Genomic DNA, 14,989 nt, shown 5'->3' on the forward strand with positions numbered 1-14,989 from the left:
ACTCTCTAAGATTTAAAACATTGTGGTAGTTATGGTAGATTCTTATTCATCAGAGATTGCCAAGTGAAGTCCTTGCAGTCCCTACATGCAGGTGAAAAGACACATTAACTGGCACTCAGATTTCTTCTTTGTATTTTTTTCCTAATGAGACTAATTGGAGATAGCTCTGCAGTGTGTTCTTCCTTTTAGACACTGAGTCCTGAATAGATCTTATTGGACTTCCCAAATGAGAGCCTCCCCTTAGTGAGTTGCTGTTGCTGCTGCTAAGTCACTTCAGTCGTGTCCGACTCTGTGCCACCCCATAGACGACAGCCCACCAGGCTCCCCTGTCCCTGGGATTCTCCAGGCAAGAACACTGAAGTGGGTTGCCACTTCCTTCTCCAATGTGTGAAAGTGAAAAGTCAAAGTGAAGTTGCTCAGTCGTGTATGACTCCTAGTGACCCCATGGACTGCAGCCTACCAGGCTCCTCTGTCCTTGGGATTTTCCAGGCAAGAGTACTGGAGTGGGGTGCCATTGCCTTCTCCACCTTAGTGAGTTAGGTTAATACAAATCCAACCTCTTTTTTCAGCCTCATTCGTAATTTACGTGTCATTTTATAAAATGAGACCAACCACCTGCCTTTCTGAAACTTGAGACTGAGCAAGAAAACCATTGTTTATTTAATAGTAAAGTTTTATATTGGAAAACACAACATTTAGATCTGTTTATGTCCTATTTGGGGCTCCCCTGGTGGCTGAGGTGGTAAAGAATCTGTAATGCAGGAGATCAGGTTCAGTCCCTGGGATGGGAAGATCCCCTGAAGAAGGGAATGGCAACCCAGTCCAGCAATCTTGCCTAGGGAATTCCATGGACAGAGAAGCCTGGTGGACTACAGTCCATGGGGTCACAAGAGTCTAGACTAGTAGTTAACACTGAGCAACTCATGTGATATTGAAAATAGATTATGAGTGGTGTAGTAAAATACATTACTCTCTTAAAGAACAGAAATTAAAATTAGTAGCTGTTGGCAAGATGTCATTCCATAAAGAGTGCCTGAAATATTTTATAAATATCAAATTCATGCTTTCTATTTATATTCAATATGTATGAAACATTAGGAATATATCAGCACTTATTTATAGTTACAAATTATCTAAAATATAAAATTTAAGATGATGCTTAAGCAAAACACTGTGACTGTAGCTATTTTTCTCATCTTTAAAATTAGGACATTAAGAGTATTCACTTCATAGAATAGAATTTCTGTGAACGTTGGATGAGATAATGAAGTCAAGACACAACATATTGTCTGCCATATAATGGATGTTGTATAGATAAAAGCTATTGTCCCATTATTACATATAGTAGTTTCAAAGCTTCCCGTTGTTTTTTAAAGAGATACACCATACTTGAACTATATTGAAAGTGAAAGTTAAGTAAAACTAACATTGCAAAAGCAATCATGAACTGTTTTTACCTCATAAGGTAAGCCTAGCTAAATATTATAACACACTAACTCTGTAAAATATGCACTTTCCAGACACTTGGTAAAACCCAAGGTTTGAAGTCTTTTCCTACCTTAGTCTTGTTGTTGTTTAGTCATTCAGTTGTGTCAGACTCTTTGCGACCCCATGGACAGCAGCACACCAGACTTCCCTGTCCTTCACCAACTCACAGAGCTTGCTCAACTCCTGTCTGTTGAGTCGGTGATGCCATCCAACCATCTGGTCATCTGTCTTCCCCTTCTCCTCCTGCCTTCAATCTTGACTGACATCAGGGTCTTTTCCAATGAATTGGCTCTTGGCATCAGGTGGCCAAAGTATTGGAACTTCAGCTTCAGCATCAGTACTTCCAAAGAATATTCAGGGCTAATCTCCTTTAGGACTGACTGGTTGATCTCCTTGCAGTCCAAGAGACTCTCAAGGGTCTTCTCCAACATCACAGTTTGAAAGATTCAATTCTTTGGCACTCAGTCTTCTTTATGGTCCAGCTCTCACATCCATACATGACTACTGGAAAAACCCTAGCTTTGACTAGACAGACCTTTGTTGGCAAAGTGATGTCTTTATATAGATTATTGTCTTTATTTTATTGAAGTGTTGTTGATTTATAATGTCAAGGTAGTTTCAGGTGTCCAGCACAATGCTTCAGTTTATTGTTGTTGTTTAGACACTAAGTCATATCCAGCGCTTTTGAGACCCCACAGACTGTAGTCCACCAGGCTCCTCTGTCCATGGGATTTCCCAGGCAAGAATACTAGAGTGGGTTGCCATTTCCTTCTCCAGGGGATCTTCCCAACCCAGGGATTAAACCTGCATCTCCTGCTTTGCAGGCAGATTCTTTACTACTGAGCCACCATGGAAGCCCATGATTCAGTTTATATATATATATGTATAAAATACATATAAAATATGAATCTTTTTTATATTTTCCCTTACAGTTTATTGTTGAGTATAATTCCCTGTGCTATACAGTAGGTCTTTGTTTTAGTTATTTTATTTATACTATTACTTTTAATAGCCAGCTGTTAGCAAGAATCTATCACAGTAATGCAGAGGCCTTCATATATTATCACTAGAACACTGCAGTACTTTTATACTCAAAGATGATTAGTAATACCAGTTAGTATATATGTTCCATATATATGAGAGCAGGGACAAAATAGTGGAAGTGGTTGATCACTGTAAAGAAAATGAGACTTTCTATAATGAAAGATGATGAAAAACTGTCAGTTGACCTTCATTTGCTATTTAATGAATGAGGTTTTGTTTGTTAGACTTGTGATCACCCTCCATCCTAGCCTTTTAAATACCATCCTCCATCTGTCTCTATTTAATCCCCAAGTCCTAATTCCTATTCAAAGACCAGTATGGCACAGTGGCAAAGAATCTGCCTGCCAATGCAGGAAAAACAAGAGACATGGGTTTGATCCCTGGGTTGGGAAGGTCCCCTAGAGTAGGAAATGGCAACCCACTCTATTATTCTTGTCTGGGAAATTCCGTGGACAGAGGAGCCTGGTGGGCTACAGTCCATGGGGTTGCAAAGAGTGGAACATGACCGATCACACACATACATGTCTACTATAGTTTTCTGTAATTAAACCAGGGCATGTTATTCAAATCCAGGCATCAGAGTAGCTATAAAAGTAATTTCTGTTCACACTCCTTTCACCTTTTTCACACCTATTTTGTTTGAGAAACATGTTTTGAGTTTCTCGTTGCCAGTGTCCTTGACCTACGTTCAGGCTAAAAATGTAGAACAGCAACTATCATTGATTCCAGATGATTTTCTTACTGGCTGTCAAGTCTCAGTAGTTTGTGTATCATGTTGCAAAAGCCATTCCATTAATAGATTAAGGAGTTGTGTTGTTGAACTGTCATACAGAAGAGGTGGATCACTATTTAATTTTCAGTCAGACTTTGTGAGTAAATGCTATTTGATTACAATTTTTCACTCTGAAAGATCAAGGAAGTTGATTAACCTTGAAGGAAAATTGATCACAATTCATTAAAGTTAGAAGTCTTATAAATGAGATAGTCTAGTCACCTTCTCCTATTTTATGGTATCTCTGAAACACACCATCTCCTAACGCAAGGAAGCATGCTATTATGAAGTGTTTATAGAGGCTTTGAATTCTGGCTGGCCACATGAAAGTTGTGTGACATTTGATTTGTTAACTTTTCTAAGTCTCATTTCACTATCCATAAAATCCTTGTGCATTAGGTGACAAGTCTAAGCATAAAAAATTCTAGCCATTCTTATCATCATGGTTATCATTTGACTATTTTTTTCAAAAGCATGATATTTTGTGCAGCTCCTCCATTTCTGATGAGATATGCTAAATTCTGGGTTTTTTAATAATTAATTCTAGGCTCTTCAAGTCACAGAAAACCCCTTTTATAATCACCTTATATTTTCTCTTCTCTTTAAGTCCTTCAAATACATTATTTATGGATTTGTAAACACTGTGACTGTAGCTATTTTCCTCATCTTTAAAATTAGGGCATTAAGAGTACTCCATAGAATTTCTGTGAACGTTGGATGAGATAATAAAGTCAAGACACAACATATTGTCTGCCATATAATGAATGTTGTGTAGATAAAAGCTATTGTCCCATTATTACGTGTAATAGTTTCAAAGCTTCCCTTTGTTTTTTGAAGAGATACACCATACTTGAACCATATGGAAAGTGAAAGTCACTCAGTCATGTCTGACTCTTTGTGACCCCATGAACTATACAGCCCATGGAATTCTCCAGGCCAGAATACTGGAGTGGGTAGCTGTTACCTTCTCCAGGGGATCTTCCCAACCCAGGGATCGAACCCAGGTCTTCTGCATTGCAGGTGGATTCTTTACCAGCTGAGCCACAAAGGAAGCCCAAGAATACTGGAGTGGGCAGCCTATCCCTTCTCCAGCAGATCTTACCAACCCAGGAATTGAACTGGGGTCTCCTGCATTGCAGGCAGATTCTTTGCCAACTGAACTATCAGGGAAGCCCAAGAACCATATTGAACTTATTTTAAATATATATTTATGTACATAATTTTATTTAATATTTATATACCTCACAACTTGTCACATGAATAAATTATCAGCCTCATCCAAAATCTACAGAAAATCTTTCCCTCTATTCAAAGAACTAACAGGCAAAAGAAAAAGCCTTTTTAATGGATTTGAAGCCACAGTCTTATTTTAGAAGATATTTATCTGTAAATAATATAGAATAACTGAATTCATTTAATAAGTCTCAAATAAATGCTAATATAAAACTTTCTTCTTGAAAAGGAAAGAGAGAAACATAAAATCCATACCCAGAAACTTTCCTGGTGGTCCAGGGTCTAAGACTCCTTGCTCCCAAGTCAGGGGGCCTGAGTTCAGTCCCTGGTCAGGGAACTAGCTCCCACGTGCACAAAGCTACATGCTGCAACTGAAAGATCCCATGTGCTGCAACTAAGACCCAGCACAGCCAAATAAATAAATTTAAAAAAATTTTTAATCCATATATAACAGACAAGCAATGGCCTTAATGTAGAAGAACTAAATTAAAACACACATTAACACACAGCTTTTTTCTTTTGTTAGAAATGTGTATTTACTCATTTTATCCCTATTTGCTTCGAGTGGACAGTTTGTGTATCTTTACCTAAAATTGGTTAATAGGTTTGGCCTTTTTAAAAATATGCAGTACTCTCATTTCAGCTTCAGATTATTTGGTTTGGATGTAGTGGGTGAATTTTTTGTGACAGTAAGCCAGTGCTTATTATGCGTGGGGGACTCTAGTAGAAATGCAATATTTTGTACTAATTGCTAACGGAACGATCTGTAATTTCAGCTGCATGATTTGCCCCTTACATGTGCCCAGCTATAACAATCTGAATTTAGTACTGCATTTGTTAATATTAGACACAAATTTATCCTGACACTTTCATAGGCAAAGCCTCAGAAACATTTAGTCATGTAAAATATAATCATAGTCTTAAAATATTTGCTTTTTGCTCCCATGCATTTCAGGCAGAGTCTCATTTTATAACTTATCTCTATTGCTTAACAGGAGAATGGTTTGGAGAGGTTCCTTGGGAATCTTGATTATATGATAGGTGTTATGAGTAGTTACTGCACCCTTATCAAAGAACAGTGTTTATGTAATGTGAATATTCCTTGTCTCTATACACACTTCAGATCTTCCCTATCATACTGAATTAAATGTGGTTTTAATTTGCATCCCATTTCCAGTGTTTGTTGCCAGACATTTCAGACTTTTTGAGGACAAATGAAAGTAGCTTGTGGTGTAAGTTAAATATTTTGTGTCAGGATAAAATTAGCAAACCATTATGTAAAGGGCATGTTTCCCCATGTGTTTGTCTTATAACTGCATGAACTAGACTTGTACAGAAGCTTTGAAAAAACCCCATAGCTGTCGTATTCATAAGTCTTTCTGACCCATTTGGATATGTGTTAGTATATTACTTGGAGCATACTATAAAACTTAGCCTTCACTTATGGAAATGTGCTTGTACTTTGTTCCCCCAAAAGCAAATACAGAGAGCATAAGACATAGTGTAATAATAGACCTTTGGACACAGAGACATAAAATGGAATTATGAGTCCTTGAAAGAGCAATTAAATACATTTTCATTTCAACAACGGAAGATGAGGAACCAAAACAGATGGACAGGGGGTAGAATAAATGAGAGAAAAATCCGTATTTATCATGCCTCTTGGCATTCTAGTTCACCAATTTAGTCTGAAGTGTTTTATAGTAAATCAGATCTAGTTCTGCATTCCAGCCCCTGATTTATGCTTGTATGAAGTAAAAACTGAAATTACTGAGAAAACTTTCCCCTGGAAGTTTCTGGAACCATCAGTGAGGAGCCTCAAGCCATACCATTATCAATGAGCTGACTCAATTCCTCTTAGCAATGGGTAGGTTATAAATTCTAAATAAGTTAGAGAAAGAACTAGCAATGTATTCTGAAGAACACCCTACCCTAAAAAGCATAGTGAAATGTCATATTATCAAGTATCTTTCAAGATCTTGAAAGTGAAAAAGAGCACCCTGCTTGCTTCTATCCTGAGAACATCTGCCCAAAATACATGTTCACTAGAGGTTGAATGGGACTTTTAAAATGGTGATAACTCTGTGATCTTCTCCAAAATATTTTTTCCCTCCTTTCACAAAGATAGTAGTAAACAAATATTTGTTGATTGCTTACTATGTGCAAGACACTTTCTTAGGCACTGTGACCGAAGCTGATTAAGGTCCCTTCTCTGGTGATAGAGAAACAATATAAAAATGCCTAAAATGAAAAGATAGCTTATACATGCATGAGTGTTAAGATAATAAGACAAAGGGAATACAATAGTGATGTGTGAGGACAGTAATTTCAGAGTCATCAGGGCTGACTCCTCCAAGGAAGTAACACTTGAGCCCTGGCCCTGATTCTCCAGGAGTCACATAGGTGAAGATGAAGAAAGAAGTGTTCTCGACAGAGGTGACAGCAAGTAAAATGACCTCTTTCTTCCAAACCCTATCTCCCTTTAGGATAGAGAATCTGTAGTTTGTCATCTGGCCCAGTGGTTCTAAACTCTGCTATAGGATAGAATCATCTGGTATCTTTTAAATGTACTGATGCCTGGGCCTTACCACAAACCCATCAAATCAGAGTCTCTGGAGGTGGCTAGGGGAAACACTAGACATCTGTATTTTTGTAAATGGCCACGATTCGAATATGCAGCAAGATGGAGAGCCACTGACCCACAGCAATCCATCTCAAACATTAACATGCAGAGATCACATGGGAATCTTTCTGAAATGCAGATTCTGATTCACTGGATCTGGGATGGGGCCCAAGATCCTAATAAGCTCCCAGGTGATGTGATACAAGTAGTTATCCAACGTGTGGTGCCCAAGACCAAAGAATTAATATTCACCTGGAAGCTTGTTAGAAAACACATGCTTAGTCAGAGAATCAGAAACCAGACCATTCAATCACCTCTCAAATCAGAAATGCTAGGGGTATGGCCCAGCCTTCTGTGATTTAAGAAAGCCCTTCAGCTGCCTCTGAAACCCATTCAAGTTTGAGGACTAAACTGGGTCTTGGTGTTCAGACAGAGTCAATTTGGTACCTAACTGTGTTCCATGATTGGTTCTCGTTTACAGGCCTGTTGAAACTTCTCAAGCACTTACCATTGAGCTGAGGGCTTGAGGCCACAGCCTTCTCTTCCTTTTACTTAGTTTCCATTTAAAGCAAATCCTCTCTCATTCTGGGTAGAAGAGAAAGAGATCCAGCTCTAGTTTGTCAGACCTCACTTCTTGCTTCCAAAGCCTCTGTGTTCACTCAGCTTGCCAGGCACCAGGAGCTTAGAGCACCCTGCAGGTGACGCTCCACATTTACCGGCGTCACCTGCAAAGAGCTGATACATTATAGCCCTGCTAGGGCAGTTTAGTCCCTGTGAAGGGATATTGTGACTCATGTCTAACTGCCATCCTATCAAAAAATCACTCTCTGTACCACTTCTTTGTTTACAAGCATCAGTTAATGGTTTTCTCTCCATTGGGCAGCTCAAGGGGGTTTAGTTTAGAGAACTAATTGAATCCTTGCCAGTTTGGGGCATGAGGCAAAGCAGCTCCAGATCTCAGTATTTTTCATGGTATGTATTTTCCTCTCTTTTAACATGTGTGTAGTTTTGATACCTCCATATGCAGAATGTAAGCTAGAAATTGTATCTATATGCTGATCGCTTATGGTGAACAATGTCAGATTCGTGATCTCCAAAGAAGATCTAGCTTCAGGATCAGGGATCAGGCTTGATCACTCAAGATCTTTTGTATAGACAGAGTTTTATTAAAGTATAAAAAGGGACAGAGAAAGCTTCTGACATAGACATCAAAAGGGGTATGGAGAGTGCCCCACTTGCTAGTCTTAGCAAGAGAACTATATACTTTTTCAGTTGATTATTACAGTAAATCAAAAGAATGTCTCAGGATTGTAAGGGTCTTACCAGACCCACTCCAACAATATACAATTTAAGATAACAGGATTAGAACTAACAATAGAAAGATCTTCCCAGACCCATTCCCACAATTTACATTTTAAGATGACAGGATTAGTCAGAAGATTCTCAAGAAGGAAAAAATGTCCTCAAGCAGGCTACATTGTTGTTATATAATCACTGGTACAAAGTTTAAGGAAAAACGTCCTTGAGCAAGATGAGTTGTTTTGTTATATAATCATCAGCTCTGGGCTTAAAGAAAAAAACATTTGTCATTTTCTCCTCCTCAAGATCCCCAGACCCCTTTCTCCTCAGGGACCCTGGACTTCTTATCAACCTACCTAAGAACTGACTCTCTCAATACATGGATACATATCATACATATGGTAGCACATGCTTCTTGGCATGGAGAAGCTACACCTCATTTCTCTGATAGGCAAAGAGTGAAAAAAAAAATTGAACTAAAAATCCAAACTGAATAGGTACATTTTATAGTCTCCAAAAGAATCAACATATTTTAATTTTAGAAATTGCACTATTTATGAGTTAGTGTGATAGTAGTGAAGAAACTTTTTTTTTCTTTCTACTACCATCCAGACCCCTTCCACCCATACCAACTTTGAATAGTCCCTGTTTCTAATCATTGAAAAAATACATAGGTGAACACTAGCACTCTTTGCTACTTCAAGAATAACATTTTCCTGACTTTCGGCAGTTATTTATCCACAAGACAGGGTTAGGTTAATCATCAAAGTAGAAATCTGTGGGACTGCATCCAGTCATGAGTGATAATGCACTGAGTGACTAAAGAGGAGTAGTTGGCAAATACCTAAGTAAGTAAGTGAATAAGTAAGTAAATAAATAGATTTCATCAGGAGGGGAAATAAAACCACAAATTTTAAAGAGAAAAGTTCTTTTGACTTGTTAAAAAAACTCCTTATCAATAGAAGTTAAGCTAAAGAGTCATACAGTTTTTGCATATTTAACACATGAAGTATGTGGAGACCCAATTCCTACAGATTCTCCACAGCTCTATCTAAGGGACCAATCTATACATTTTTAGATTCCAAAGCATATTTTATTCCCAGTTACGGATTTTCTGTACACGGATCAGGTGGCATTTCTGGGGTATTTATAAATGCTGTATTCCAGGTCTTACATCTTCTTTAATACTTAGGCAATGTACTCATTTCCTCTCAAAATCCATTGGCTCCTCTTCTCTGGTTCCTCAGTTTATATCATCATCCACATCTCAGGTTCTGGGTGACACACATGTCTGCTCTTTTGTTGTTGTTTTCATCTTTTAAAAGTGTTAATTATCTGAGATGAGAAACATCATCTTTCTCAGAAGGATACTTAGCCCATAAAATATTTCATAGCTGAAATCTTTGCACATCTGTCTGGGATGCTTAGCAGAAGTCAATATTCTTTGCCATTTCCCTTTCACAGTTTGTGGAGATGAATGCACCGGCCTTCTTCTCGGTGACTTGGCTCGCCTGGAGCAGATGGCCACAAGCATCAACCTCACTGGCCCACTGCCCGCTCCATATAAAATTCTGTATGGCCTTGAAAATATGACTCAGGAACTCAAGGTAGGTTGGAGCAGTAACAGCAAAAGTTGGGATAAAAGATGACAGAAGCTTCCCCAGGGGGAATTGCCCTAATTGGTAAATGCACTTCCCACTGTCCCAAATTAAGGCAGGCTACTGTTAGAGAAATTCAGAGGCTTTCTAAACCAATGTTTTTCAAACTTGAGAACTACAATTTACTGATTGGTCTTAAGGGAAAAGAGGCTCATGTACCCTCAGTGTTTGGCCTAAATCAATTTTATTATGTTCGTTAAATATGTGCAAACATAAAATCAGATATGAACTCCTTATACTTAATAGCTCTATAAAATCAAAACAAATTAATTCTTTCAAAAGTCTTAAAAACCAATGAAATTCAAATTAAAAACATTAATATAAAGTAACATGATTTTTGCTGAATGCAAATTGCTACTTACAACAAGAGTATGATACTGACTACTTCCACGCAGGTTCTTTCATCAGCATGTGACATGTGGTAACTCAATTCTACCTTTCCACAATTTGAACTAGAGAATTCCTTGTGAGAGGACCTGAAGTGACATTTGGCATCATTTGACAAGTTTGCATGATTTATATGCTCAGTCTGCCCTGTGATCAAACAGGCATGCAAATGTAGGTGCTGAGATCTGGTGGTTGTGTGAATCTCTCAGGTTCCCAACCAAGGTTCCAGAAATGCTTTCATTAACATTTAAGTGTACTATCAAAATGAAAACACAAGGTGAAAATTTTGTACTGGAGAATGAGGAGATATTTGAAAGTACTTCAACAGGAACTATTTTTGTTGCAGAGGAAACCCCATTCTAAGACACTAACTACTTTCAGTAGTTAATGAGATAAGGCAGAAATGTTAAGGAAATTGAGGTTGTTTCATCTGATTTAAAAAAAAAGATGAAAGGTAACAACTTATATACTATCGAAAGTCTGGAATGCCCAGTATTGTACTTGGTTCTCTGAGGGTTTCACAACCCCTAATGCATGCAGTACTACCTTTAGGAAGGTTAGGGTCTAAATGGTTTAAAAAAATAATTAAACAATTAGCAAAACTATTACCATGAGCTTTATAGGCATTTGACATACAGTAGTAGTCAAGATCGGAGAAATAGATAAGATCCAGAGTAAGCAGGGAAAATATATCATTAATGAAAGTGTAGTTTGTTTTAGAACTTGAAAGATAGAAACAATTTCAACAGGCAGAGAATTATTGGTAAGACTGGAGGAGAAAGTCTAAGATTTATTCATTAGGCACTGGCAGACACTCTTCTAGGAAATACATTCTTTAATTCAGACCACAGCTTTTAAAGTAAGTATTATTATCCCTATTTACTAGAAGAAGAAACTAATCATAATGATAGCAAGAATAGGTAGCATGTATTGATGAGTATATCTGTGCTAGGCAATTGACTAAAGTCTTACATGAATTATCACACATAGACTGCCAAAAATCCAAGAAGTAGGAAAGGAGTAATGTATTATCTACATCTTTCTCACATAGTCAAACAGGGACACTGAGTCATAGAGAAGTTTCAAGTGCAGCAAAAGGTCACATGGTTGCTAGGTACAGAGCTGAGATCTGAAAAGAGTCAGTGTAACTGTACGGCCTGAGACAATGACACCCCCTTTACACAGCTCAGAGGGGAAACAGCTCAGTCCACCATTGGTGAGATCTCTCTGACGCCCAGCCCATCCATACATACTCTTGCCTCTGAATCTACGAGAGCCATGTGCACAGAGGCAGAAGTGTGAATGAGCAAGATCTGTCTTGGAGACATTAGAAGTCAGATCTGCTAGTGAAAGATAAGACTGGAGGCTTTAGTGAGGCTGGGTGGTATGAAGGACAACTTTGAAAGCCAGGCAGAGGAATCTGAGTTTACTTTAGAGGCCTAGCATTCAGGAATACAAAGAGTTCTAATAAAGAAACTGCTGACCAGTTGTTATATATGGGAAGAACACAAAGACAGAAAATTGAGCTAGAGAAGCAAATGCTTCAGTGGGACATAAAAAAATTTAAAGTAATAACTTATGCAATGAATGAATTTCTGAAGGGCCCTCTGAAAGACATTCCAATCTGTAGACCTCAACCAAGCCAGAGGGTTCAATTACCTGTTTCCTTATGGCTGGGTGTTGGTGAGAATTATTTGATTTTCCTTAAATTCCAGTCTTTCTTGGTTCTGTGTTCCTCTTCCATTGTTTAATATCTGGAATCTCATTTTAATATTATAAATCATTAAGCAAGTTAGATATACCCTTTGTTTGGTTCCTTTAACTGTGTCAGCGCTCCCTGGGTTCCAGTCACAGATGACCTGGAACACACATGTGATAGAACAAAGCTGGATTCACTAACTTGATGCCACAAAGGACACTGCACAGCATGTGGGGTTTGGGTGTGTCTCAGTAACAGGGCATTAAGAATCACTCAGAGTATTGGGGTTTATGCTAAGGAATTGGGGAGCAGTTTCAAGGAAACAGAGGTTTGTATTGGATTGGGTGCTCATAGGAAGTGGAAATAATTCTGTAATTAAGTATTCTAATGAATCTTATCTAGAAGGAAGGAAGAAAAAGAGAAGTTAAAGCTACAGTTAGTGAGGAAGCAGTGGTCACTCATATTAGCCAGAAAATGGGATTCAGGGTATTTTTGTGATCTGCACAGAGACCATGATTTTATCTGCGTTTAGACAAGATTATGGAGTGGTCTCATTTTTTGTTTCATTCATCACTGTCACAGAGTGATCCCATCTACTGTTAGTGTTGTGAGATTGATAATGTTCAGTAGGAGGGAAAATGTACCAGCTGTGAGTACCAGGCCAGCTCCTACAACACTGACACCATGCAGTTAGTTAGCGCCCAGCCAGGTCCTCTGTCAGGGCTCCTGTCCTCAAAGAAAGAAGTGAGAAGCCTATAAACTGTATCTCGGTGACTAATATAGGGGCCTTAAAGATTCAGACACGGCTCATCTTGACTCTGCTTCTTACTGGCTATGCGATCTTGTATATGCTTTTAGGTCTCTTCAAGCCACAGTTTTCTGCCTACAAAATGAAGTAGCATTTTTATCTCACAGAGCTGTTGTAAGAACTAAATGAAACAACGCAAAACAAAAAGACCTGGCACGTAGTAATGTCTTAGACCGCAGCAGTTTGTGTTATTTGCCAGGTTATTCTGCACAGTGCTTTGTGTGTAAGTGCCCAGTTGAAATAGTTCCTCTCTTCTTTGAAGGTGAGAAGGCTAAGTTCTTTGTATATAAAGGAAAAATGTGTTCTGTTAAATGTTCAACCTATGATCACTGCAAGACCATTTACTCAAAATCGTATGGAATGAAATCTCTTTCAGAATTTGCTCTCACCTCAGCGGGCCCCAGAGAGGCTCATTCAGTTGGCAGAAGGCAATCTGAACATGCTGGTGACAGAAATGAATGAACTTCTGACCAGGGTAAGTTGGCAAAATCATGCTTCTTCTTAAAGCAGACAGATTATATATAATTAAGGAAAATTACTTCAAATTTCTGAAATGCAAATCTTGTTCTTCCTAAATCCAAATTTGGTGCATGAAATCGATGTGTTTTTGACTTGCTACTTCTGCCTCAGATAAAATCTGAGAACCCAGTACCACAAGAAAAGACTGGGATTCAGACTTGGGAAGTATCAAGGCCAATGTTTAGAAATATCAGGATGACAGTATATTTTGCGAACTCTATCCACTAGCTTCCATAGATTCTGGATTCCCAAATCCCTGTCTCTGACTACATAAGGAAAAAGATAAGCAGATGAAAATACTTGTAGTCTCTTTGATTTTATCATGGGATATTTGTATTTGTATATTAATAGAAATACAGTCTAAATCTGTATTGCCCCCCAAAAGAGGAAATCTTTATCAAGAAAATCCAAAGCACTTAAGACACTTTTTAGAGTCAGAATGCAAATCCATGTTGTGTTTATCAGACTTTTTAAGATGTTGGGAGTTTTAAATTTTCAAAACTGCAGGAAGGTTAAGGTTCTTTTCCCTTGTAGAGAATGAAGAAAACAGCATAAAGTTCGCCATCTTGTGGCCAGAAAAATGCATGAACTGGAAAACTGGCCTGGAATTTAGGGGTCCAGTTTGATTCTCAAAGAACTTTAAATGACAAAAAATATTGGAGCTAGAAGGTTCTTGCAGATTATCTAGTCCGTTTTTTAAAGAAGAAATCCCTCAGGCCATAATACCAAAATGACTTATGAATGGCTGTATTCAAGGACCTCAGGAGGACCTAGCTTATGGATTCTAACAGTTGCAATGCCATTTCCACCTAACCTGCTGCTGGCTTATTAGAATTTCCACAGGGAAATCAAATGGAATTCTCAGCACATGATGCTGAACAATGGCCCTCAGGTTACAAACAGCCTACTAAACACTTTTTCAGGATTTCTTCCCAGTGATGTGGAATGTACAAATACAAAATTTCTTGACAAACGTACTTAGATATTAGATTAGTGAGTCCATTTATCTCATATCAATTTAATATTTTGCAATTTTATGTTTGTTCTGTGAATACATTAATAAGAACTTTTAAGCGGATCATGCGAAAGTAATCTCGGTCAACAGGCACACACGAATGTTCCCCACATACAAAGCCCAAGCTAAGTGTTGGCAGGTGACAGATAAAAACGAGGCCCAGTCTGTCTTCAAGGAGCTTGTAGTCTCGTGTGTGTGTGTACATAAGCATTTAAGTGTGGAGACAAGTGCAAATAAATATGTAATACAGCATGAAATAAAAGAATGTAACAGAAGTACACATAAATGGATTAATTTAGTCTTGTTAAGGGTTATTAGGGGAAAATTCCATGGAACAGTGGCATTTCATTCACTAATTCATTTAATTAATTCTTCCTAAGGATTGAATATGTTCTGGATACTATAACAGAATGACAGACACTGGGAAAAGAGGTATAAGCAAAT

The 14,989-nt window shown here is 38.1% G+C and overlaps 1 protein-coding gene across 1 annotated transcript in view; it reads left to right on the forward strand.

The window, feature by feature from the left end:
• The window catches only part of LAMA2 (laminin subunit alpha 2), a 699,730-nt gene that overhangs the window by 519,848 nt on the left and 164,893 nt on the right, over nt 1-14,989 (forward strand). The window contains exons 33-34 of the mRNA XM_002690220.6: nt 9,924-10,066; nt 13,388-13,486. Of these exons, the coding sequence (XP_002690266.2) occupies nt 9,924-10,066; nt 13,388-13,486 (242 nt within the window). The remainder of the gene's footprint in view (nt 1-9,923; nt 10,067-13,387; nt 13,487-14,989) is intronic.

This window comes from Bos taurus, chromosome 9 (genome assembly GCF_002263795.3).
Source record: "Bos taurus isolate L1 Dominette 01449 registration number 42190680 breed Hereford chromosome 9, ARS-UCD2.0, whole genome shotgun sequence".
In the NCBI taxonomy this organism is placed as follows: Eukaryota; Metazoa; Chordata; class Mammalia; order Artiodactyla; family Bovidae; genus Bos; species Bos taurus.